Source organism: Notolabrus celidotus, chromosome 3 (genome assembly GCF_009762535.1).
Source record: "Notolabrus celidotus isolate fNotCel1 chromosome 3, fNotCel1.pri, whole genome shotgun sequence".
Lineage (NCBI taxonomy): Eukaryota > Metazoa > Chordata > Actinopteri > Labriformes > Labridae > Notolabrus > Notolabrus celidotus.
Genome location: NC_048274.1, coordinates 40,590,488 through 40,616,094, shown reverse-complemented (window position 1 = coordinate 40,616,094; position 25,607 = coordinate 40,590,488). Strand labels below are relative to the sequence as shown.

The 25,607-nt window shown below is 40.7% G+C and overlaps 2 protein-coding genes across 2 annotated transcripts in view; one reads left to right on the top strand and one right to left on the bottom strand.

Annotated features, from left to right (window-relative positions):
- The window catches only part of dok4 (docking protein 4), a 138,183-nt gene that overhangs the window by 95,622 nt on the left and 16,954 nt on the right, over positions 1 to 25,607 (bottom strand). The gene's annotated exons all lie outside the window — the stretch shown is intronic.
- LOC117810514 (zinc finger BED domain-containing protein 1-like) overlaps positions 21,499 to 25,607 on the top strand; it is a 68,996-nt gene continuing 64,887 nt past the window's right edge. The window contains exons 1-2 of the mRNA XM_034680378.1: positions 21,499 to 21,973; positions 22,957 to 24,485. Coding sequence (XP_034536269.1) covers positions 21,746 to 21,973; positions 22,957 to 24,485 — 1,757 coding nt within the window. The 5' untranslated portion in view covers positions 21,499 to 21,745. The remainder of the gene's footprint in view (positions 21,974 to 22,956; positions 24,486 to 25,607) is intronic.

Below are 25,607 nucleotides of genomic sequence, written 5' to 3'. Positions count from 1 at the left end.
ACAAAGCAAGATGTAAATTGTAGCAAGGGCTCAACATCGATTCAATGTTGCTTTCTCATTGATCCTACTTGGGCTTTTTCTGTGTGTATGGATGTTTGCGTGTGTGTGTGTGTGTGTGTGTGTGTGTGTGTCTGTGTGTGTGTGTATGTGTGTGTGTGTGTGTGTGTGTGTGTGTGTGTGTGTGTGTGTGTCAGGGGGGTGGGAAGATTTATTTTGATGCTTTCTAGAAGATAGGACAGTGGATAGCATAGGATGCTGGGAGGAGAGAGTGGGAATGTCAGCAGAGGGCCAAGGCTTGGATGTAAACAGAGGTTGAATACGCACATGTCTAGCCGTTGACAATGAATCAATACAGGGTTGAGAGTCGACAAGCCTGCAGCTCTCATAACAACAGTCCACTGAGTGAAAGTTGAACCTTCTCTCTCATCTACACTGACTGAAGCATTAAACATCAGTGAATCAATGTTAGATGAAATGAGTGCATCAATAAAACAAGAGTGAATAACAGAGACAGCAGCCTCTGTCACAAGTTTAATAACTGGTGGTCTTCAGTCCAGAATTTCCTGCTGTTGGTAAAAAAAAATGTTTATGCAACATGATTTACTTCAGCCGACTTTAAATAAAAAAGTGAACAACAACAAAAAAGGTTTTATTGAGGATACATTATTGATAATTGTATTTTAGCAGAATTATTTTACCTAATGTAAATATTGACCATCTTTTATTGTGCAATAGGCATCTTATAACAGTAAAGATGCACATAGTAAATATTACCATTATTGTTGGACTTATTTTTTGCAGATCCAAAGAAAACTTTCATTTCCCGTCTGCTATTACATCTGCAACCTACAACTATTCCAGGTAACCTCAAGTTCAACAGACAAACATTTGTGTGTGTTTGTGTGTGTTTGTGGGTTGTAACCTTTATACTTTCTCAGGTTGGCACCTCTGAACATCAAAGATCATAACTGGTCAGTATCTTTCCACACTAAAGCGCACACACATACACAGCCACCTGTCTGTGTGCCTCTCGCCTGAGGAGAGGTGACTCATGAAATCAGTCAGGCAATCAGTCCTGACTGCTCCATGCCTGTCTCCTCTCTTCTTCTTCACTTTCTTTTCTTTCACCAGCAAACTCTGTTTTTTTCCCTTTTTCTAATTCTTCTGGCTTTTCTCTGTTATTTGGTCTTTTTTACCAAGTTTAGTATATGTATCAAATCATTGAGCACATTTTAGGTTGAAAAGGATAAGTTATGTCTTACCAGGTAGTCAGTTTACCTACTGTTTAGTTGTCTAGTGGTTTAAGTGGTGTATATGGTTGTTTAATTTCAGCTTCAATATATTTTCATTAGCTGACAACATACCAGGTTCTCAGATTTAAGGAGTGAAACGGTAAAGTAAAAGTCGGATTATTGTAGAGGTTCAGTGAAGTAAAAAAGTGTTAAGCCAAAATGACAAATAGATATTATCTCAATCAGCTGTGTGAATCAAGGGAGAAAGGTACAGAAAGACAACAGGGACAAAAAGACTGACAGAAGAGAAAGACACAAAGGAAGAGAAGGAGAGTTGAAAAAAAGACTTGGAGTGAAGCTTTGATCGGGTCATTTGATTTTTTTTCTCCAGTCATGATGAAACCGTGGCCAACACTGCATGTCTTGAAGTGCCTATCAGTAACTGACATCAGGATTTATTGTTTAGAGAACTGAGATTTTCTCACTCAGTGTACACACATTCACAATCTGCATTCAATTGAAGATTTAACCCAAATTCTATTTTATTCACAACTCTTTTTTTTCTAGATTTGAATTGTCCTCAAGGGGCAGTAAGACAAAATCTCTCCCATCAGTAATGTCCTTACAGTCCTCTCAAAGGTTTTGAATTAAACCAAATAAACTTTTATAATTTATTCCAAACTAGGGATAGACCGATTATCGGCCAGGCCAATTATCGGTGCCGATATTCTGCATTTTGACGCATATTGGCATTGGCCTTTTTTAAAAATCTGACGGCTGATAAGAGATCGATTTAAAACTGGGTCATTTTGACTCAAAATTCACCAAATCACGTGGCAGAAATGACACCATCTGCAGAAAACTTAGCCTAGCTTGTGTTCCATTTCTCCCTGCAGTTTGTCATTACAGGAGACAAGCTGAGCGGCATCCGTTGTGGCCCCTACAATTACTAGTGATTTAAAACTCATACAACCCCACTTAAAAAAAAACTGAAATACCCACATAAAACCAAAATAAGTGAAAGGTTAACATTTCACTTATACTGACATTCTGGAAAACATTATGTTTTAGCTATTTATTTGTTTAAGTTTCCATTTAGATTTATAAGATATGCTGCTGAGCCTGGGAGTTCCCTGCAGTCTTTGTTAGAATTTTAAAACAAAGACGATTATTGTCTTAGATTAAAAAAAAAACTCTCTTCCAAACATCTGGAAATGGGCTTGGTTGGTGAACAGCTTTGTCTCCATAAGAGGGGCTTTGATGACCCAGGTAGGAATCCTTCATGTGGTGGCCTGGAGTGCCTAGTCAGTGACCGGACTTCTGAAAGCAGCTTTTGTGGCTGTTCAGTGCAGCTCATTTTGTTTGGTTGGTCATGTTTACTGACTTTTACAGATACAAAAAACTGTTCATAGGAATGTCAGACTTATAAGAGAAAATATGGCAAATGCATGTTCTTTGGACATGTGTTTGTGTGCACACTGCTTCATGCATCCCAGCCTCACCTGGACCACCCTTTAAAACAAATTCTTGACTGGGCCCTGAAGCTGCAAATCAGAACCATGAATGTTCTTAACAGCCTCATACGTAGCTGCTCTGCACTGGCCTCCTTGAAATAGCCATAGCCCATCTCTTGAGACAGACGGTGTCTATTTATTCAGCCTACCTAGCTTTGTGTTGCCATCAATTTCAATAAACTAAATAAAAGAAGACTCAGTAACGAGTGACAGATTTGATTTTCACGACTGACTGGCATGTTTTCTTCACAGAGGTAACTCTTCCTGACTTCTTCTACAGTTTCAAATTTGTTTGACTCACTACTAGTCTTTCTTTTAATGTGTTTTATTTGTTGGTGCTATTACAACTATCTTTTAGAAGTGATCTTATCCAATCCTAAGAAAGTCATTAACACACTTGCTCTTGTGCTAAGTATGAGCTTTAATCTTACATTAAACCTTCAATAAAACAAACACAGAATCATACTTCTGCCCAAGTGCAGAGGTAAGTTAATAGTAACTAATTTATTGGTTTATTGGAAGTCATGCACAAATAAAAACATAAAAACAGCCGGTTGATTTTCAGAATAAAACATCAGATCAGGTTCCACTTAACTACAACATCAAACCGTCATAAGAAGCCGAGCCAGGCCTAGAGTGAACAAGTAATATGTTTTCAGAGGGCAATAAAGAAATACTGGATGAGGAGAAGCTCATCATAGAGGCGGAAAACTGAAAACTCAGTCATTACTGAGTGAAATAATCTGTTTTGTGACGCCAGCTTCCCCCCTAAAAAAAAAAACACAGCCGGTGGGTGTTGACAGACGAGGGAGCAAGGAGTCAAACCGCAGAGACAGACTGGACACAGATCTGGTGGAAGTCCAGCTAAAGGCTCACAAAACTTTGGCCCTGATATAATAAATGAAGTGTTAAACATGCTAGGGATAACCTATTGAGTTTGAGCATTTTCCACACTATAGTGTGACTTCAAATTCTATCCAGAATAAAAGAACAGAAGAAGTTGCAAAGTGCTGTAAACATAACACATTTCGTCAATACACGTTATACAATTTGGGGCTCAAAACTGACCCCTGTGGAACTCAACACTTAATATTCATAAACTCAGAATCTCAACCAGAAAAGTACAAACTGATTACACTATCTTGTATTTTGAACACTCCATGAATGTGGTAAATTCCTTAACAAAGAAAATTCACCTATCAGTCACCTGGATGTTTCTCTGAGCCCAAGCTGCATTTACAACTCTCTGTTGTGTAGTATTGTTTAGAAACCTCACCACAATCTACCCTGGATGCTGCCTTGTCCCTCATCAAATTGCCTCCTTCACTGTGGGGCAGCTGTGGCTCAGTGGGTAAAGTCAGTCGTCTATCAGTTGGACGGTTGGTGGTTCGATCCCAGCTCCTGTGGTCACAGTCCAAAGTGTCCTTGAGCAAGACACTGAACCCCAAATTGCTCCCGCTGTTGTACAAATGAGATTTGCTAATATTAATGGTCCCTCACTAAATAGCAGCCTCTACCATCAGTGAGTGAATGGGTATGAATGTAAACAGATGTAAAACAGAGTACTTCAAAATTCTAGCTAGAATAAGTTAAGCGGAATGAGCTGAAGACATCTTATAGTTATTATGTTTAATTTAGTAACTGTTGTTTTGTTGTTTACAAAAAAACAACAACAGCGTGCAGGTCTCCTATCGAGACAAATACAAGTACTAGATCAGGACTTGGTTTCTGCAGATACTAAATGTCAAAAAAATCTGATCAGGATCAGCGGCTCAAACAGCTGATTGGGACATCCAAAGCTGTGGTACATATTTTCTCTATATAACATGAAGACAGTTTATCACTCAATCAGAGGCTGAGAGGACAAATAAAATGAAGATAACATCTTGATAGCAGTGCAAGGAGTCAAGAAAAAATGAGAGATGCACAAAGGACGTGGTGGATGAAACAGAAAATAGAATAACTGAAGACAGGGTTTTCAGAGGGATTTCAGATCTCCTACTCCTTCCTCCTCTCTCTCTGTCTCTCTCTCTCTCTCTCTCTCTCTCTCTCTCTCTCTCTCTGTCTTTGTCTCTTTGTCTCTTTCTCAAACACATTACACGCACAAAAACGGGAAACCTTCATGCCTCTCCCCAGTCTGCCCCCAAGGTTAACAATTTAACGTGCCAGTTTGTCTACTCATGACTCTCCGTCACACATCCACACACACACTCACTCAGACAGATACACACTTACTCCCATGTGTACCCACAAACTGTCCCAAGTCAGCTGGCAAATCACTCAGTCTCCAGTCCCCCAATCACACTAATAACCAACTACATTTAACAGCATTTGATAACTGAACAGAGTTAAGTCACCATGGCCGTTTCCAAAACGGCCTGCTACATACTACTTACTAATGTATTAGGCAGTAGGTATTGCCTACTACATACTGCGTTTGAATTTAGTATATAGTATGACTGTTCTGTCCGATCTGTCATGCAGCATGCTGAGCCAGACTTTGCTGGATTTCCTCTCTCGGAAAGCGGAAGTAAACAACGGCGAAGCTGATAAATAAAAAGCTTATTTAGCATCCATTTATGATTTAAAAAGTTAGGAAGTGGTTTACATGTAGTTTGATAACTTTCACAGCACCCAAAAACGGATTGCCTCCCGTCAAAAAATGAGGAAAAAGAAAAAGCAGAACGAGCGCTGTGCATTATGGGAAACAGTATGCGAGGCAGACTGGTCCGATGCATACTGAGATATTTTCCCGTATCAGTAGACATCCAGGGAGTTTTGGCTTACTGCAGATTTTGCTCTTGTTCACATACTACTTACTACATACTGAATTTTGGACATATCAGGACGTACTGCTAGTATAGTAGGCGATTTCGGAAACAGCCCATGTTAGGAACATGGGGTTGTGTGTTGTATTATAATGAAGGCCTGTTTTCCTACAGCTCAGCGAACACTGACAGTTTAGGGGCCAATTACATTCATTTCACAGCTTGTCATGACACTGCTTGCTCTGAAACCCGCAGGGCAGCAGTCAGATACCTGTGTCCGAGTTCTGCAGAGTGATGTCAGTAATGAACACTAAACTTGTTTCTCTGCCTTCATGAAATAACTTTATTTCAAGCCGGTGCATTGATGTGCTCCAGACAGAAATACACAGATCCATCCATGTGTGTCCCTTTACCTGCCTATGAGCTCTTTAAATGTGTTAAAGGTGAGGTCCAAGGGATGAATCAGTGATGAAAAGAGTAATATAATTTTACAGGTAAGGCAGAATGGTAGATGGACTGTGTTTATATTTATTTATTTGTTTTATTTAGAACCTTTATTTAACCAGGAAATACTCATTGATGTTAAAAATCTCTTTTCCAAGAGAGTCCTGGCCAAGAGTTACAAATAGACAATACACAAATAGCAGAAGCATACAACAGCTACACAACAAATACCTCCAGAAAAACAGCCTGAGTTACATTTAAACAAAACATGCATCAGACAGATGCATCAGCCTCCAAGTCATTTAAGGACCGCTTAAAAGCATTCAAAGTTATCCAACCACAAAGTTTCAGATCAGTTATAAGGCATTTCAGGTCGAGGGAGCAGCAAACCTGAAGCTCTTTTTCCGAAGTTCAGTCCTGACCCTCGGAACACATAGTAATAAGAGATCCTGAGATCGAAGCTAATGAGATCCTGAGATTTTTTTGGGTGAGGAGGTAAGAGGGAAGTAGACCTAAGATGCATTTATAGATTAAAAGATGCCAATGTTTTTGCCTATGTGATGACAGGGAAGACCATCCTACTCTCGAGTACAGCACGCAGTGATGAGTCATAGTTTCAAAATTGGTGATAAAACCTCAAAGCTCCATGGTACACGGTATTCAGCGTGTGCAAGCTTTGAGCAGAGGCGTGCATATATAAGACAACACCGTAGTCCAGCACAGACAGAAAAGAAGCAGCAACAAGTTTTTTCTTGGCTTCAAAAGAAAGGCAGCTCTGTCTCTAGTCTTCTGACCACTTAAAGAGCTTTTACATTAAATGTCACATTCACACCACATTCACACACTGATGGCAGAGGCTACTGCGTCAAGAGCCTATCAGTATTATTATTTTAATTATTTAAAGGGACAGTGCATATTAATGAACATTTCAGCATCAATGTAAATATGCCAGAGTTAGCAAAAAGGCTGATTTTCATCCGTAGTCCCCGGTCGGTCAAAACAGAGTTCATAACAAACGATTAAGATACATAACATGTGGAAACAGCACATCATGATAGCATGACAAACAACAATACATTACAAGAGCATATATAAGTTATAAAAAAGTGCAAGTAAACACATTAAAGTGCTGTTCAGCATAATGGAGAGATATGTCCGAAGATTGACCAGATAAACAAGGACCAACATATCAGAGTATCACACGAGTAAAAATGCATACATAAACCCGTAAGATAACAAACACACACACACACACGCACATGCACGCACACACACAGCGAGAGGGACAGCAATGGATACAGATTAGTGATTACAGCCCTTCTGTGTCTTTAGCCATCGTTTCAGATGTGTTGTGAATGTGGGGTAAGTGGGGCATTCCCTTATTGCGACCGGTATGTTGTTCCAGACCTCCCCTCCCTTAACTGACAGCACAGATTGACTAAATGTAGTACGCCTAAATTCCCCAAGAGGCAGTGGAGCAAGTCCATGCAAGACTTTGTAGATTGAGCAGGTAAAATTTAAACTTTTTAAAATGTTCAAAATTGAGGAGGTGATGTTTCTGACATACAGTGGGGCAAAAAAGTATTTAGTCAGCCCCTGATTTTGCAAGTTCTCCCACTTAGAAAGATGAGAGAGGTCTGTAATTTTCATCAGAGGTACACTTCAACTATGATAAAAATCCAGGAAATCACATTGTAGGATTTTTAAAGAATTGATTTGTAAATTATGGTGGAAAATAAGTATTTGGTCACCCACAAACAAGCAAGATTTCTGTCTCTCACAGACTTGTAACTTCTTCTTTAAGAAGCTCTTCTGTCCTCCACTCGTTACCTGTATTAATGGCACCTGTTTGAACTGGTTATCTGTATAAAGACACCTGTCCACAGCCTCAAACAGTCAGACTCCAAACTCAACCATGGCCAAGACCAAAGAGCTGTCCAAGGACACCAGGAAGAAAATTGTGGACCTGCACCAGGCTGGGAAGAGTGAATCTACAATAGGCAAGCAGGTTGGTGTGAATAAATCAACTGTGGGAGCAATTGTAAGAAAATGGAAGATATACAAGACCATTGATAATCTCCCTCGATCTGGGGCCCCACGCAAGATCTCATCCCGTGGGGTCAAAATGATCATGAGAACGGTGAGCAAAAATCCCAGAACTACACGGAGGGACCTGATGAATGACCTGCAGAGAGCTGGGACCAAAGTAACAAAGGCTACCATCAGTAACACACTACGCCAAGAGGGACTCAAATCCTGCAGCGCCAGGCGTGTCCCCCTGCTTAAGCCAGTACATGTCCAGGCCTGTCTGAAGTTTGCCAGAGAGCATATGGATGATCCAGAAGAGGATTGGGAGAATATCATGTGGTCAGATGAAACCAAAATAGAACTTTTTGGTAAAAACTCAACTCGTCGTGTTTGGAGGAAGAAGAATGCTGAGTTGCATCCCAAGAACACCATACCTACTGTGAAGCATGGGGGGGGAAACCTCATGCTTTGGGGCTGTTTTTCTGCAAAGGGGACAGGACGACTGATCCGTGTTAAGGGAAGAATGAACGGGGCCATGTATCGTGAGATTTTAAGCCAAAACCTCCTTCCATCAGTGAGAACATTGAAGATGGAACGTGGCTGGGTCTTCCAGCATGACAATGATCCCAAACACACCGCTCGGGCAACGAAGGAGTGGCTGCGTAAAAAGCATTTCAAGGTCCTGGAGTGGCCTAGCCAGACCAGACCTCAACCCCATAGAAAATTTGTGAGGGAGTTGAAAGTCCGTGTTGCCCAGCGACAGCCCCAAAACATCACTGCTCTAGAGGAGATCTGCATGGAGGAATGGGCCAAAATACCAGCTACAGTGTGTGCAAACCTGGTGAAGACTTACAGGAAACGTTTGACCTCTGTCATTGCCAACAAAGGTTATGTTACAAAGTATTGAGTTGAACTTTTGTTATTGACCAAATACTTATTTTCCACCATAATTTACAAATCAATTCTTTAAAAATCCTACAATGTGATTTCCTGGATTTTTTTTCTCATTTTGTCTCTCATAGTTGAAGTATCATCCCGCATTTAGGCAGTTATTTAATGAGGACTATGTTTGATCCTTTGTTACAATGGGTAGCCTATCTGCAAACGTTTTATCCTCACCCTGTTACTGTATGATTGATCAGTCTGACGTTCGTTTACCTGCATATGAAAAGTGCTTTAATTCCTTTAACCCATTATGTTAACACCATGATGATGTTTTATGCTTGGTCCAGATTTGCTGAAGTCCGTTTTACACTGCTGGTATATCAAAGCTAATAGAACACTGATTAGGAAATTGCTCAATGTATTTGTAAAGCACTGGAGTGCGCAGGTGTCTTCTTGCTGTGGAGAATAAGCAAAGCTTGAGTCAGTCTCTACTTTTTAGACTTTGACATATTTATTGAGGCCGTACAGGAGGTTTCATCATTAATATCCTGGCATAAAACATAATCTCCTGCTCTCCTCTTCATTAACATAACAGGGCACAAATACTGTGTGATGACGTCACATCTGCACGCACAGTGTAACCTTTGACAGAACAGTACAATACAAAGAGCAAGGGCGCCATCTAGTGACAACATTTAACAGTATTATTACCACAGATAATATCTGATCAATAAAAATAAGTTCACTTTGATTTGCCAAAGACTACCAAAGACTACCAAAGCTAAATCAGTTCTTCAGTATAATGTTCAAATTAAAGGAACTAAAGCACTTTTCATATGCAGGTAAACGAACGTCAGACTGATCAATCATACAGTAACGGGGTGAGGATAAAACGTATGCAGATAGGCTACCCATTGTAACAAAGGATCAAACATAGTCCTCATTAAATAACTGCCTAAATGCGGGATGATATCGACTAGTCTTGGTCTCGGTGCGCTCTGGTCTCGGTGCGTTCTGGTCTCGGTGCGCTCTGGCCTCGGTGCGTTCTGGTCTCGGTGCACTCTGGTCTCGGGCATGGCTAAAGGGATCGCTTCACAACCACATACCCTGGAATCTACACTATGATTGGCTGATACTTTCTCGTGAGCAACAGATAGTGTACCTCTGATGAAAATTACAGACCTCTCTCATCTTTCTAAATGGGAGAACTTGCAAAATCAGTGTCTGACTAAATACTTTTTGCCCCACTGCATGATGCAGTGATGGAAACTAAGTGGTTTGCTGTGACAGACTTTTGATGTTTTTTTGAAAAGAGACTATTGGTTTGAGTGTTGTTGCATTAGTATTTGACCAGTTTTTATACAGTATTCTACATGAGAAAAAATCATAGAATGAAGAAACATCCTGGCAGCACTTTCAGGTAGTGCAAGTTTGCTGTTACACAGTAAATATATGTTCAGTTTAGTCCTGTTTCATTGTGAGTTTCAGTTTGGTGTTATCACTTTAAGAGTAACAGAAAGTGTGCCTCTAGTGGTTGGGTCACATGACCTGTGAACAGAAAGTGAAAGGGCATTAGAGAGCATGGCCTTTTTAATGGCAGTAGTTATCCAGGGACATCTGCCTGAACGTTCTTTTTTTTGATAGCATCGTGGGTAAGTGTTCTATGTATAATGTATATCTTTATTAGTAGCAGATTATTTTTGGGATTAATGTATTTTGTAGTGTGATACTGTGTTCCTTTGCTAATGGTAATACATAATAAAAAGATATATAAATAAGGTTACATTAAAAGGATTTAATTCATTAGAGGTGATATATGTTTATTAACTCTGTATATATGTCAAAGCAATACTGATATTGTTTTGTGTACATTTTATAGTTTCACCCTTTTCTGAGGTACCAATAAACCTGTGGACAAGCAGACAACGTCTGCAGAGTCTTGGGGTAAAGAATACTGAGGACAGAACAGCAGGTCTAATTTGCCTGTAGTTATGAAAATTCAATTTGAGGGTTGAATGTTTTTAACATGATTCTTAAAAGACAAAGTGGAGTCCAGTGTGACACCTAGGTACTTAAATTCCTGCAAAGTCCAGTTCTTCTCCTTCAAGAACACAATTGAGTGAGTCCTTTGTGTTGGCCTTTTTGTAAACATCATACAAACAGTTTTTTTAGAATTCAAAAGCAGACATGACTTTGTGAGCCATTCTTGCACATCGGATAGAGTTGATGAGAGAGTCTTTGAGACTTCATGATCGTTTTTTTGCATGACCATAAATTACCACATCATCTGCCTACAATTGAACATTCACATTTTTGCATACATGAGGTAGATCATTAATAATTAGGGATGTAACTGTATCGTAAATATCGCGGTATTTCTGTATCAAAATTCTCACAATAATACCGGGGCATGTGACGGTATCAAACAGGAACTCGGAGTACTCCCGCTAATGCAGTTTTTTTCTGGCGCCATTGATTGGGCCAGTCTGAGAAGCAAACATCATCTCCCATGATCCCCTGCGCAGTGCAGGAAGAGATGGCAGACAGTACAGAAGGGGAGCAGAGCGTAAAACTTAAACTAGTGGAACCTCCTGCAGGTTTAAATCAGAAGTATGAACGCATTTTGGTTTGCAGTAAACAAAAACGATCGAGGAGAAAACATGATGGACATGCAAAAAAACCAGTTTGCAGACACTGCTACAACGCAATCGTCTACAAGTCGGGGAATACAAGTGATATGAGAAGCCACTTGATAAATCATCCCCCTGCAGCTGTTTTCAGTGGTGGACAATGAGGGATTTAAAAGGTTGGTGAACTCGCTTGAGCCAAGTTACGAAATTCCAGTTAGTTTAAAGACACTCAACTGAAAGGTTTTCTTTATTTGTTTATTACTTGAAACACTGGATGTGCCTGCACTGTTCATTGCACTTGAAAAAACCTGTTGGTGGTAATAAATGGGATTAGAACATTTGAGCATTAGGTTTGTGTTCAATTACAGTAAGTATTATCCTTATCATTCCTGGCACTTAATTTTCCACACTGACATTTTTTCAAAGTAGTCTTAATTTTGACAATACCGCAATAATAGACATATCGTACCTTGAAATTTTGACATTGTTGCATCCCTATTAATATGTAAAGAAAACAGGCTTGGTCCAAGTATGGGGCCTTGCTGGACTCCAACCCAACAATTCAGGTGAGGAGATTTGATTCTGTTGGTAGAGACACAATGCGTTCTATTTGTTAAATATGATTTCATCCACAGGATGGATTGTTTAGGAAAGTTATAGGTAGTTCATTTGGACATAAGTATTTGATGATCAACAGTGTCAAATGCCCTTTTCAGATCCGGAAGAAAGCTCCAACATATTCACAAGTGTCTAAAGAATGTTTAAACTTTCAATGAAAATTGTAATTGTCGTTTCAGTTGAATGGTGGGCACGATAACCAAATTGCATGTGATGCAAAGGAGTGCTACCTGCATTCAGATGAATGATTAATTGTTTTGCTAACCATTTTCAATCATTTTAGATATGACCAGAAGAATGCTAACAGGTCTATATTTTTTCATATCTGCTTTATTCCCAGACTTCAATATTGGAGTAATCGTGGCCACCTTCCATGCTGAACGAACAACGGGGTGCTTGATTCATTTCTTGAACTGAATTTCTAAAAGAATTGTTAAATTCAGTTGCCAGGATGTGAGGATCATTCACTAGTACATTGTTCATTTCCAGTTCTAACTCTTCATTTAGTTTTTCTTCTTTACCAATTAGTTTGTTGATTTTTTGCCAATTTTTTTCCCATTGTCTTTTGCACTTTCGATAATGGACATAAATAATTTAGCTTTGGCTTTCCGCAATGTTGCAACTACTTTATTTCTTGCTAAACTGAACAGTTGCCTGTCAGAGGTGACTGTTTAAGCAGTTGGCTCTGAATCTTCATTGGATTCCTGCATTCAATATTATCCACGGTAAATCATTTTCATTTCTTCTCCTTCGCCTCCTTTTTTGGTACATGATGCTATAACCTCTTTCATTTTTGAGTGGAAAGTGACACTGTTAATCATGAAATCACATGAAACAACATCAGTCCAATCCAGCTCTTTAAGCGCTGCTTCCACATTCAAGTGTTGACTTTTCAGAATGATTTAATGTTGGCTCAAATGTTTACTTGAGTTTGAAAAATAATTTTGAAACTGCCTTTTGGTCAGTTTTCTGACAAAGAAAATAGCATTATGGTCCAATAGACCCGTTAAGAAGTTGTGGGTTCTAATAAGTCTATCATGTTTATTTAAAAACAATATATCTATTCGTGCTTTGGAGTATTTAGTTAACTGAGTTGGCTTTTCAATTAGTTGGACCATATTAAAGCTGGGGTTGGTAATCAGATTTAGATACACTTTTTGTTATACTGGTTAAAATGATCTTTATGTCCTGATGGTAATCAATACATAATGTGTTCTTAAAAAAGAGGTAAAAAAAAGCTGCTATCTACAGCCGGAGTAAACCTGGGAAAACACCAACCAATCACCGTTTTTTGGGTCCCCAAATTTTAAACCAATCAAATCCCGTCCTGCCGTTCTGCCCGCCTCCTGCGCGTACATTTCCCCAGCCTGCACTCCTAGTCCCCGTCCCCTGCCTCTGCTTCCCCTGACTCTACTGACTGCCCCTCTCGCTCAAACTCGGGCCTGTCCCCTCTGACCCGATGAGGTGCTTTGCTCAGAACTGTAGTCCGGATCAGAGTCTAAAAAGCTCTCACCACGGGGGCTCTGACAAGCAAAAGAATTAATGACATTCAGTAAGTCCTACAGAAAATGTATATGTGCCGTAGCATCCGTCCGTCCGGACGCTGTAGGGGTGATGAGCCGATTGGTGAACATGTTGATCTTTAATAACCGGTCACTGTCGGCCGTGATCACGCCAACCAACAAAGCAACAATCAATGTTTGAATGAATGACAAACTTCTCCTCTTGTCTCTCCTCTCTCCAGCTCACACACTCTACACCTCTCCTGATGCCTTAACTGACTGTCAACACTGTAGGAATTAAGAACATCTACACTGAACATGTTTAACAAACAGTTTGTTTTGGGCGTCGTTTTGAAGGAGCTTTGAGGGAGGAGGGGAGGGGTTAGACCATAGGTTAGACGGAGTCCTGAGGACATGCTACATTCAAATTCATGCTAGTTCTCCGAGACTACCAACCCCAGCTTTATAGTGATCTGTTATTTGTTTGAGATTTTTCCTGTCTTTTTTGTCATTCCAGTTTGTATCAAAATCACCCATTAAAATGATTTCCTTTTTAGAATTAAAAAGATTATTAAGTGTTTTAAGCTGGCTATAAAAATCTATTTTGGCTGAAGGTTTTCGATATAAACAAATAACATTGGAGGTCATTTATGAAGACTGTAATATCTACTCCAACATACTCAAGTTTAACATCATCAGACCATTCAATTTGGGTACATTTTAAGGTAATCCCTGTCTTTCCTAAACACATTATAACATGGTAATGTTATTGCAGCCTTAGGTGAGGAACTTGTAGGCATGTTTCTGTAAATCCTATAAAGTCAATATTAAATGTTCTAGCTGCTCACGTCTAGGGTTCATGCTTCGGATATTGAGATGACCACCGTGTAGCCCTTTTGGTTTATGAAGTGGATCCCAAATAGTCTTAGCCTGATTTAATGTCTGGCAAAATTGTATGCTTTTTAATGGCCGAATATCTAGATTTAGAGGTAATTGGTTTATTAGGCGTGTTGTATTTAATAGTAATATTCATACTCGATAAGGGTGATGTAGTTTGATCCTAAATACCAGGAATCTCAACAGTTTGCGTTACCCCGCGTCTGTGGAGCAGCGGCCTCGCGACTGCTGGAGTGCATGTCCGGTTGCTCTGTGACTGGATACAATTGCCGGTATGGTGGCAGAGGGAGCCCAAGTAGCTGTGGTGGAAATTGGGAAGGCAGCAGAGGAGACCAGGTTATCGGTTCTGTGGGCAGCACGGAGTGCTTCGGTGGAAGCCAAGCTAGTTGAGACAGGACCCCAGTAAGCCGCGGTGGAAGCCAAGCTCGTTGAGACAGGACCCCAGTAAGCCGCGGTGGAAGCCAAGCTCGTTGAGACAGGACCCCAGTAAGCTGCAGTGGAAGCCAAGCTCATTGAGGCAGGACCCCAGTAAGCTGCGGTGGAAGCCAGGGTCGTTGTGACAGGACTCTAGTAAGTTACTGTGGAAGCCAAGCTCGTTATGAAGGAACCCCAGTAAGCTGCGGTGGAAGCCGGGCTTGTTGTGACGAGACCCCAGTAAACTGTGGTGGAAGCCGGGCTTGTTGTGACGAGACCCCAGTAAACTGTTGTGGAAGCCGGGCTTGTTGTGACGAGACCCCAGTAAACTGTGGTGGAAGCCGGGCTTGTTGTGACGAGACCCCAGTAAACTGTGGTGGAAGCTGGTCTCGTTGTGCCGGGACTCAAGTAAGCTGCGATGGAAACCAGGCTTGTTGTGACAGGACCCCAGTAAACTGCGGTGGAAGCCGGTCTCGTTATGACGGGACCCCAGTAAGCTGCGGTGGAAGCCGGGCTCGTTGTGACAGGACCCCAGTAAGCTGCGGTGGAAGCCGGGCTTGTTGTGACAGGACCCCAGTAAGCTGCGATGGAAGCCAGGCTCGTTGTGACAGGACCCCAGTAAGCTGCGGTGGAAGCCAGGCTTGTTGTGACAAGACCCCAGTAAGCTGCGATGGAAGCCGGGCTCGTTGTGACGGGACCCCAGTAAGCTGCGGTGGAAGCCAGGCTTGTTGTGACGGGACCCCAGTAAGCTGCGATGGAAGCCGGGCTCGTTGTGACGGGACCCCAGTAAGCTGCGGTGGAAGCCAGGCTTGTTGTGACGGGACCCCACCCCAGTAAGTTTCGGTGGAAGCCAGGCCCATTGTGACAGATGGATGATAAACTTTATCGCCATTTTTAACAATGCACAGCAGATATAGAATTACCACAACAATTGGAAGGCAAATTGGTGGTAATGGCCAAGTTCTACAAGGCTTTTGCAGCGCACATGCAGGACCTGCCAGACTGCTTGGCTGCTCTGTGGCGGCGATGTTCTTTTAACTAATCACATTCCCCCATCGGGAGCTGTTTAGGACACTTTGGCATGAGGGCAGCGCGATCTGTGATTAAACCCCTGGATCTTCTGAATGAGAGATGACTGACTCTTCCAGTGTGCAAAAGCCGCTCTTTAACATGCTGGGCAGAGTTCAGAGACGTGTGTCAGAGTGCTGCAGTGGGCCGTTGGTACTGATCATTAAACTTGGGTCTATGCCTTCAAAAAATAACCTTATTTGGAGCTTGTGACAAAAAAAAAAACTGAATAGATTACAGCTATTCAGGTGACTTCAGCATAAACTGCATTAAGCAAACCTACATTGGAGGAGAGGAAAATTCTCTCATGATGGAAAAAATAGTCGATATTTTACACTCCAGAGTCTTGGAGCTGTTGTACTCATTAGATATAAAATTATGCGATCTCATTTCATAACATCAGGACTGCAGCTGAATTACTGCATAAAATATAGTTTTAGGGAATAAACAGGAGTTACTTTGCTCAGCTTTAACAGGCTGTAATGAAGGGAAAGTGAAAGCATAAGTCTTCATTTGAGCATTGAAACAGCTTTTTTTTCTTATCTGCCCATACTCCTTTCATTTTGCCATCACAACTGTGTTGATTTCAGTGCAGATCATGTCAATACCTTCACATTTTTCTGTGAAGTTTGTTTTAAGTTAGTACAATCTGACTATTGTGGATATCTACGGTTGGTCATACATACACCGCCACGTTCATGTGAGGTGTTGAGGTGTCACAGTTACAGCAGCATGTCTCTGGTGGTAAGTTTACATTTGAGTTGTATTCCTACTTTCCTGTCTTGTATGTGTAACTTTCAATGGTCGGCCCTCATTGTTGGGGGCATTGCAGTAGGAGGCAAAATTGTTGGCACAAACAGCAGCTCTTTGTTGTTTGGAAATAGAATCCACTGTCTTCTGGTCGTCACAGCTGGGACAGAATAAAGACATTTTTTTGATTTCTGGAACAAAGCAGTAGAGCAGCGAGTATGTCCGACTCCAACCTTTGACGCCTTGACTTTGCAACACCAAAACAAAATCACAAAAGCAGTGGAATTCTCAATGAGTGGAAGTGGCCAATGCAAATCACTCCTGTCATTACATCACTACAGAAGACAATTCAAATCTTCTTGTCGAGGTTCTGTTTTCCCAGAAGGTCACTTCAGAAACAATGGTGGCTTTTTCACCATCACATTTTCAGGGTTGCTCAGCTGGAGGCTGACTAGAGAATATATGCATAAATGAAGAAATTGGGTGTTTTCATTATATGAGACCTTTAAGATACATGATGTAATTACTTGCTCTTAGTACTTTTAAATGTCTGTATATTCAGTGTATTTAAGTGTATAATCCTTAAAATCAGTATAGCCTCACAGAGCTTCTGGCATGGCTCTATACACTCGTAAAAAAATCATCTTATTACAATTCAGCATTATGGACTGCAACTTTAAGGATTAGAATAGAGGAGCTCACATTTAGCCAGAGAGAGAGAGAGAGAGAGAGAGAGAGTGTGTGTGTGTGTGTGTGTGTGTGTGTGTGTGTGTGTGTGTGTGTGTGTGCACATATGCCTTTGGACCTCACACTCATGATTGCTTCCTCCTCACCTCATAAACTGATCAGTGATTATCAGCAGATAAATGCTGTGCAGAATCGGCTCTTCCTGCTACAGTAGCGTATTTGTGCAGACCTTATATAGCCAGTGGCCCTGCGCAGCCATCAGTCTAACTTTATAATTCAGTTTGATTCATTTCTTTGGCACTCAGAGAGCAGAGTGACTTACAGTTAGTGCAGCATCAGCAGCACACTAAGTCTTCGTTATTTGGCCTCCATCAGCCACCATCACTTCACTTTGATGTAACACAGAAAACAAACGACTCTGGAGACAAAAGATTTGTTGTTTTTGTCCTTGTTGCTTACTAGTTTAAGCACAATCCAACAAAAAATCTATAGCTGAATGTATTCAGTGTATTTTCAACTCCTGAAGGACTGCTACCTCCAGCAGGTCAAGCATTGGGGTCTTTTGACTGACAGACATCCATCCCTTGGAGGGAGCTCAGCAAGCCACTGAAGACCAGACAGGTGAGTTAGACGACTTAGTAGAGCAGTTCTGCAAAGCAGCTTGGTTGTTGGTGTGTCTGTGAAGAGTACCTTTGCTTTTTGTTTGGGTCATTTTGAAGATTGTTGTTAGTCCCATAGGGCGGCCTCAAGGTGGGGCGTAACAATAAATCAGTCAGGTGTTTGTCAGTTTGAGAATCAGTTCATGTTTTTTCTATAACTTGTAAAAAATAGGAAAAAATTGCCCTCTCTTTAGCCCCATTCCAATAAACTGATCTATTGTCTTAAATAAACCATCAAGATAAACAAAAATAAATACAGTAAAGCACTGTGTGTTGCATGTATGAAAGATGCTAAAAGAACAACTTTTCAACTGTGTGTTGCATGAATGTGTATTATTTATTGTATTTTTTCTTTTTTATTCATCTGTGTTATTGTGTCATTGTGGTGATTTTTATTTTTTATTTTGCCGGTGTGTGCAGCACTGATGTCAAAAACAAATTTCCCTACGGGGACAATAAAGGACATGGTATCGTATTGGAACTTCTCTAAAGGGAATATCTCTTCTAACTGGAGAAAAGGACTGAATCAACAACATGCATAACATAAAAAGATGTCTACCGTAAACCATCAAATTATGCCAAATTACTTCTCCATAAACTGAACCTAACATCTATGGACAGAGGGTGGACACACATGCGCACACACACACACGCTTTCACTCACTCACACTCACACACTCACACACACACACACACACACACATATATATACACACACACACATACACACACACACAAAACCAAATACGGAACAGAGGGCAGCACCAAATCCTTGGCAATAGCTACTGTTTGGATAGTGTTTTCTGAGTTCAAGTCTGTCAAGGCTCATGTCTTCATCTGGATAGGATGAAGAGAAGGAGGAAGGGGATGAGGAGTAGAAAAGGGGGGATGAGGACAAACAGAAGCCAGGAAGGAGAAAAGGAGGGAGAGGAAGGACAGGGTGCTGGTCAATGAGCACCATCTGCCAGTGCTGGGACGGACCACTGAGCTGTCTACTGATATCAGAGAGACTGGCGCCTGTCATGTGTGCATGTATGTGCAGCAGCAGAGACAGAGAACACGCACACATAAAAGGATCAGATGACATACCAGCACTATAAAAAGGTTTAATCCACACACACACCTCAAGTGTGAAGCAGGCAGCAACCTCAGATCAATGTTTTTTTATGAATCCCAAATGTGTAAACTCAAACTCAAACACCACCTCCGATTGTGCCTGCAGTGGTGTTAAGTCAGGGGAGCTCAGCTTGTTATTGGCTTTCAGGCAATGTTGTGGGTAAATGCCTTGTCACATGGGACATATCGGTAACATCTGTTAATAGAGCTAGAATAAACCTGAAGATAACAGCAGCTGAGGAGAGATCAAAGACAGAGTCACACTTTGGGAAATACATTAAAATCTGTGCACATTCACACTGACAATGAGTACAAGCGCAAATATGAGTGTGTGAAAGAATATCAATGCATCTACAACAGGAGGGCTGCAATTCAATCACCTTTCTACTCTAAGACCACTCAAATCCCTTTTCACTACATGTCAGCATTCCCCTCTTCACACTTATGTTAATACAATAAACAAGAGCCATACAAAGCAAGATAACCACAAATCAGTCACAAGAACACTTACACACTGTGGGCTGTGTAATTTGGCATTTACCATCTTTTTGTAGGATACTTCAACAGACATGTAAATAGAAGTAAGGACCCTCCTGTTTTAGAGAACTATATTATAGTTACACAGAAAAAAATCTGTCTCTGTGAGTTTAGTCAAAGTCTGTGAGTCAGTGAACAGTCAGTGATTCATAAAAGGATAAATATAATATATTATTATAATAATATTATTATTATTATTATTATAATTATTATTATTATTATAATAATTATTATTATTATTATATTAATGATAATAAAAGGATTTTCTATATAGATCTTCTAAATCCAAACAGGCCTTTAATGACTGATGAGTTTGTTGATACAATGTTTAGTATGAGCCCTTATCCAAAGATCACCCTTAAGGCTTCTGCATCAGCCCTTACTCAGCAGGGGCTAACGCAGGTGTGAGCACTACATAATTGTGCGTCGATGTGTCCGTGTTGAGTAGAAATACTCTGCAAAAATGCTCGAGGGCAGTTATATATATTCTCTTTGATAGTCCGGTTGCCTGATTCCGGCACCGCACATTCCCTGCTTACTTTTCACAGCCATTCAGAGCATGTAATGTTATTTTACGGCTGATACATGTTGCTGTTTATCATACAGCAATGATTACAGAAAGGAATAGAGAGGAGACATCAGAGGAGATGAAATACATGGCCAATGTATCACAGATGTGCGGGAATCCTGGAAGTGCTGTAAATGTAGGAAATACAATGCCGCAAACAAACAATACGAAGTTTGTATTTATTTTATTAACTTCTGACGAGGCGCTCTGTGCTGAAAGTTCAGAGGATCTGCGCTCAATTCCTCAGGGCTGCATTGTCGAGCACAGGTCCACTGAACTGTACGCTCCTCCAACATTCATTCAGTCCAAGCTGGTCACGTTTGTTTTAACTGTGCTTCATCTGGAAATATATATTTCACCATACAACGGTCTGCAGGGTTCATATGTTCACGTATGTGTGTGTGTGTGTGTGTGTGTGTGTGTGTGAGCGCGCGCCCGCACGAGAGGGAGGCACGAGTGTCCTCTTTGGTTGCAGAGCAGAGTTGTTCCGTGGTCCTGTAGTGATGCTAGACTGGGTGATGTTGTGTTAAAGTGCGTTTATGCATTACTTGTGGTCCTATACTGCATGCTGTGTAAGACTTCAGCCTGATACCGGACAGTGTTTCCCTGTCGTTATAACGGGGCGCACCTGCCGGGTCCCGCCCCCCCTTGGAAGTCAAAGCAGAGTGATTTAAGGTTCCCTCTCTCATAGATCAGGTCTATACGTTGTTCTTTTATTTAACAGACTAAATATCCTTATGTTATTTATCTTATGATGGGATGTCATTTCTGTCTCTACATGTTCACACGTTCATAATTCTCCTCTGCTCTCTGTATCGCGCACGGCAGATGCGCACAAAGACAGACACACATACACACACATACACACAAACACACACACACACACAAACACACACACACAAACACACATGCACGCATACACACATACACACAAGCCGCCTTCAAGGTCTCGGTTTTCCTCAGTTTTTTTGCACTGGACATCGTAACAAGTTACTTGAAAGTTCCCCGCAGTAAACTCTGACGTTTAGGTAGTCGACAGTGAGCAGTTAGGATCAGACTTTACATTTTTTTTATGAAAAAAAAGTTTATCTCCACGGAGCAACAGGCTGACGCATCCTCACATGTCGCAGCTCGCAGCATCTTCCCTACTTTTTCAGTGTTTATACTAGGGATGCAGGGGTTAACCGGTTTCACTATTAACCGCGCTTACAAATGTCACGATTAATCAACCGCAGAGACTCTACCACACCGTGTTTTTATTGTTAAAAAAATGGGCCGATACACTGTGTTTGGCGCAACCTGCACGGAACGAAAAAAAAGTGACACCTGGTGCGTCAGCTTAATGTGCCGTACCTATCAGGAGCGGGAGTCAGGACCACCATACAGTCTACGCGGGAGACATGAAAGCTGTGCTGCATTAGCGCAACAATGGCAGAGGGATCTATCAACGAAGTGTTGTATCCACCCAAAAAACGATTGAAGTCAGCAGTGTGGGAGCATTTTGGATTCCATAAGAACGACCAAGGAGTTATACAAGACGACGGAGCACCCGTCTGCAAAACCTGCCGCAAAAAAGTTATGGCGAAAGGATCAAACACATCAAACCTGATACAGCATCTGCGAGATCACCACCCAAGACTTCACGCTTTAATAAAGGTAACGCAATATCTGGTTGATATATCTGCTTGAAATTGTGTTAGTGGCAATTTACTCAATGAAACAGTTAGTTTACAGCGAATTTAATATAAGCGCGTCAATTACAATCGAAAGCGTCAGCTTTTAGTGAAAGGTAAACAAATGCAGCACAGCTGCAAAAAGGTGTGAGGTCTATGGAAGAGAAAAGAGTGCCTAAGAACTTTGGTCTGTGACTTTTTGATGTTGCGTCTCCTATCTGTGTGTATGGAAGCAAATAGGTTACAATATTAAAATGAAAAAGCAAATTTGAAAATTAAATTGCATTAACAGAAATGCTTATTCATTTTCAAATTTGTTTTTTCGTTTTAATATTATCTATTTGCTTCCATATGTGTGAGGTAAATGCTAGGCATTATTTCATTATTTGCAGTCCAATTAATAATATCAGTGTGTGAGAGATGTACTCAATTTCTTTCAAGAATTTATACTCAACTTCAAACAAACCAAAAATGTTAATAGACATTTTCTTTGGCCCCTTTTAAGATTATATCTTTTTTTAAGACTGTTAAAAAAAAGGCATGGTTGACAGTAAATAACAATAACACTTAAGTTAACCCATATAACTAAATTCTTGAGAGATTGTTGAAGTTCATCTTAGTCTTTTATTAAATGCTTTAAGTACCAAAACAATTCTACTTAACTTCAGACAAACTTATAACATTAATGGAAGCTATTTTCTTGGGATATTTATAAGAATAGTTACATTTTCCAAATAGATGGTGAGAAATAGGCTTGGATGACAGTAAATTACAGTAATACTGAATTCTATTATCAGCATTGGTAAATATACCCCCAAGGGATCTCCAAATTTCATTTTAGTCTCAAATCATACATTCAAAATACTTTAGTTTAAACATTAAAAATCAACTTAAGTAGTTACTGCAAGTCCATTCAGCTCATCTTGGCTCTGATTATTTATTTTCATTTTTCCTATTCACTTTTAGCCAAACACCACCTCTGGTATTGCTGCAGCTGGGGTTAATCAATCTACTGTTGCTGAATCCTTTGCGAAGTGTGTGACTTATGCGCCCTCCTCAAAACAAGCCCAGGATCTGAACAATGCTGTGGCCTATTTCATCTCCAAAGATATGATGCCATTTCAGATAGTGGAAAAACCTGGATTTCTTCATCTAATGAAAAAGGCGGTACCACAGTACAAAGTTCCGTCAAGAAGCTACTTCTCCGCCAACAAAATCCCAGCCATGTACAAAGAGGTACGAGCAAGTGTTGAGGAGCAGCTGGCAGAGGGTGTGTGGTTTGGTGCAACCACAGACCTGTGGACCAGCACTGGTGGTGGAGGAGAACCCTTTATGAGCTGTACAGTCCACTACATCTCTTCGGATTGGAAACTGAAGTGTCACTGTCTTGAGACTCTTTATTTTCCAGAAGATCACACGGCAGAGCATATCACAGAAATGATGGAAAACATGCTCCTGGACTGGAACATAAAGAAAGAGAGTCTGTCCGGAATTACAACCGACAACGCCAGTAACATGAGGAAAGCCTTTGAAACATTTCCCTGTGTTTGGTTTTCTTGTTTTGGTCATAATTTAAATTTGGCCATTTCCAAAGTCCTTAAGATCTCAAGGGTGGAATCTGCCATCAGATCATGCCGGCATTTGGTCCAAGGATTTTCTCGAAGCTGGAAACGGAAACGTGAACTACACAAGAAGCAGGAAGAGTTAAACATCGCTGAACATTCCCTGATACATGATGTGGTCACCAGGTGGGGATCCACATTTGAAATGATTTCCAGGTTCTTGGAGCAGCAGCAGGCAATCTGTGCTGTGCTTGTAGGTAACAGAAGCACCTGGCATCTTATGCCCAAAGACAGTGACATCACTGTCTTGGAGGAAGTGCACAAACTGCTTTGCCCTCTCCATGACTTCACTGACATTCTGGCCTCAGAAAGACAAGTCACACTTTCCGCTCTGCAGCCAGTTTTGGAGCACATCAACAGTGTGATGCTTCAAGATGAAGAGGAAGACAGCGCTCTTACTAAACAGATGAAGCATGTAATTAGAGATGACCTGCTAATGCAGCTGAGATATACAACAGAAATGAAGAATGTGCTGAGCATTTCGAGTTTCATTGATCCCAGGTTCAAGGGAAGCTTTGCTGAGAATCTTGATGACATAGTCAAGGCATGCAGTGATGAAGCAACTGCTCTTACAGCACAAGAACTTCCAGACACAGAACAGCCTCCAGCAGCAATGGCACAGAGCACCAACTCCACCACCACCACCAAAAGGAAAGAGAAGAGCCTGTCTGGGTTGTTACAGAAAATCACCACTGCAAGGAAGAACAGGTCAGCAGCAGCCTCAGAGGGACCACTGCCAACAGCCCTGGAAAAGCTTGATACTGAGATGAGACTGTACCTGTCTCTTCCTGCAGTCGATGCTGAAGCGGACCCACTGTCTTGGTGGAAGACACATGTGGAAGAATTTCCAATGCTATCAAAAGTGGCCAGAAAGTACTTGTGCATCCCTGCAACAAGTGTGCCTTCAGAAAGGGTGTTCAGTGCAAGTGGCCATATCCTGTCCCCTCAGCGTTCAAGACTTAGCACTGAAAATGTGAACATGCTCACATTTCTGCACTTTAATATGAACTGAAAGGACTGGATCAAATGTTAGGTATGTGAAAAGGGCCTGCTGCATTTAAGTCCTTGTTTTGTTCAGAAGGGAATATATATTATATTTTTACTGTTACAGTTTTATTTATTATTTGAAAGGCAGCTACACTGTTGAAGTTGAATTATGTTTCCAGGTTATCTGGTTAAGTCCAGCAGTATTTCAGGCAAAACATGTCATCTTGCTTTCTGTTAAAAGCCAAATGTATTTATCCTCACTGAATATTTGCTGTTCAAAATGTTAAGAAAAGCTGTTTCTTGCAAGTGATGTCTATCATCTGGTCTGACACCTACCCCCTTGAAATTGACAATATTTTTGCCATTAGTCTTGTTTGCTTTTGTGGGCCATGAAAAGGCATCAGTATTAGTTTCTTTCTGTTTTACAATCTGTTAAATACTCGTCACAGTGGCTTTAAAGTATTATTTATGCTTCAAAGCATAGCAACAGTTTAAATTAAAAAGCCAACAATCTTTGTTTCACCATCAAAAGGAGAGAAATACATTTTGTTCCTTTTTTTTCATTGAATTATTTCATTACTGTGATATTTTTGTTTCAAATGGTAGCAATAAATAACACGAAAACTTCCAGTGTTATGTCATTTTATACATTAGCGATGTGAAAATATGAAAAGCATAATAATCGGGATAATCGTGAAATCGTGATTATTTCTCTGACAATAATCGTACCATCAAAATTTATAATCGTTGCATCCCTAGTTTATACAGAATTGTCATGTTTTCTACTCTTGTACTCCATATGCACAAACAAGTTATTTTTGTGCACATTTTTATTTTCAGATGTTTTCTTTCTCAAAATCTACTTCTTACTGAATTGACATCGAAGCATTTAAATCAATATCGAATCGAATCGCAACCTAAAGAATCAAAATCGAATCAAATCGGGAGGTTCCTAACGATACCCAGCCCTATTTAGTATGCTCGATTTTGTACTATCATTCTTATTAA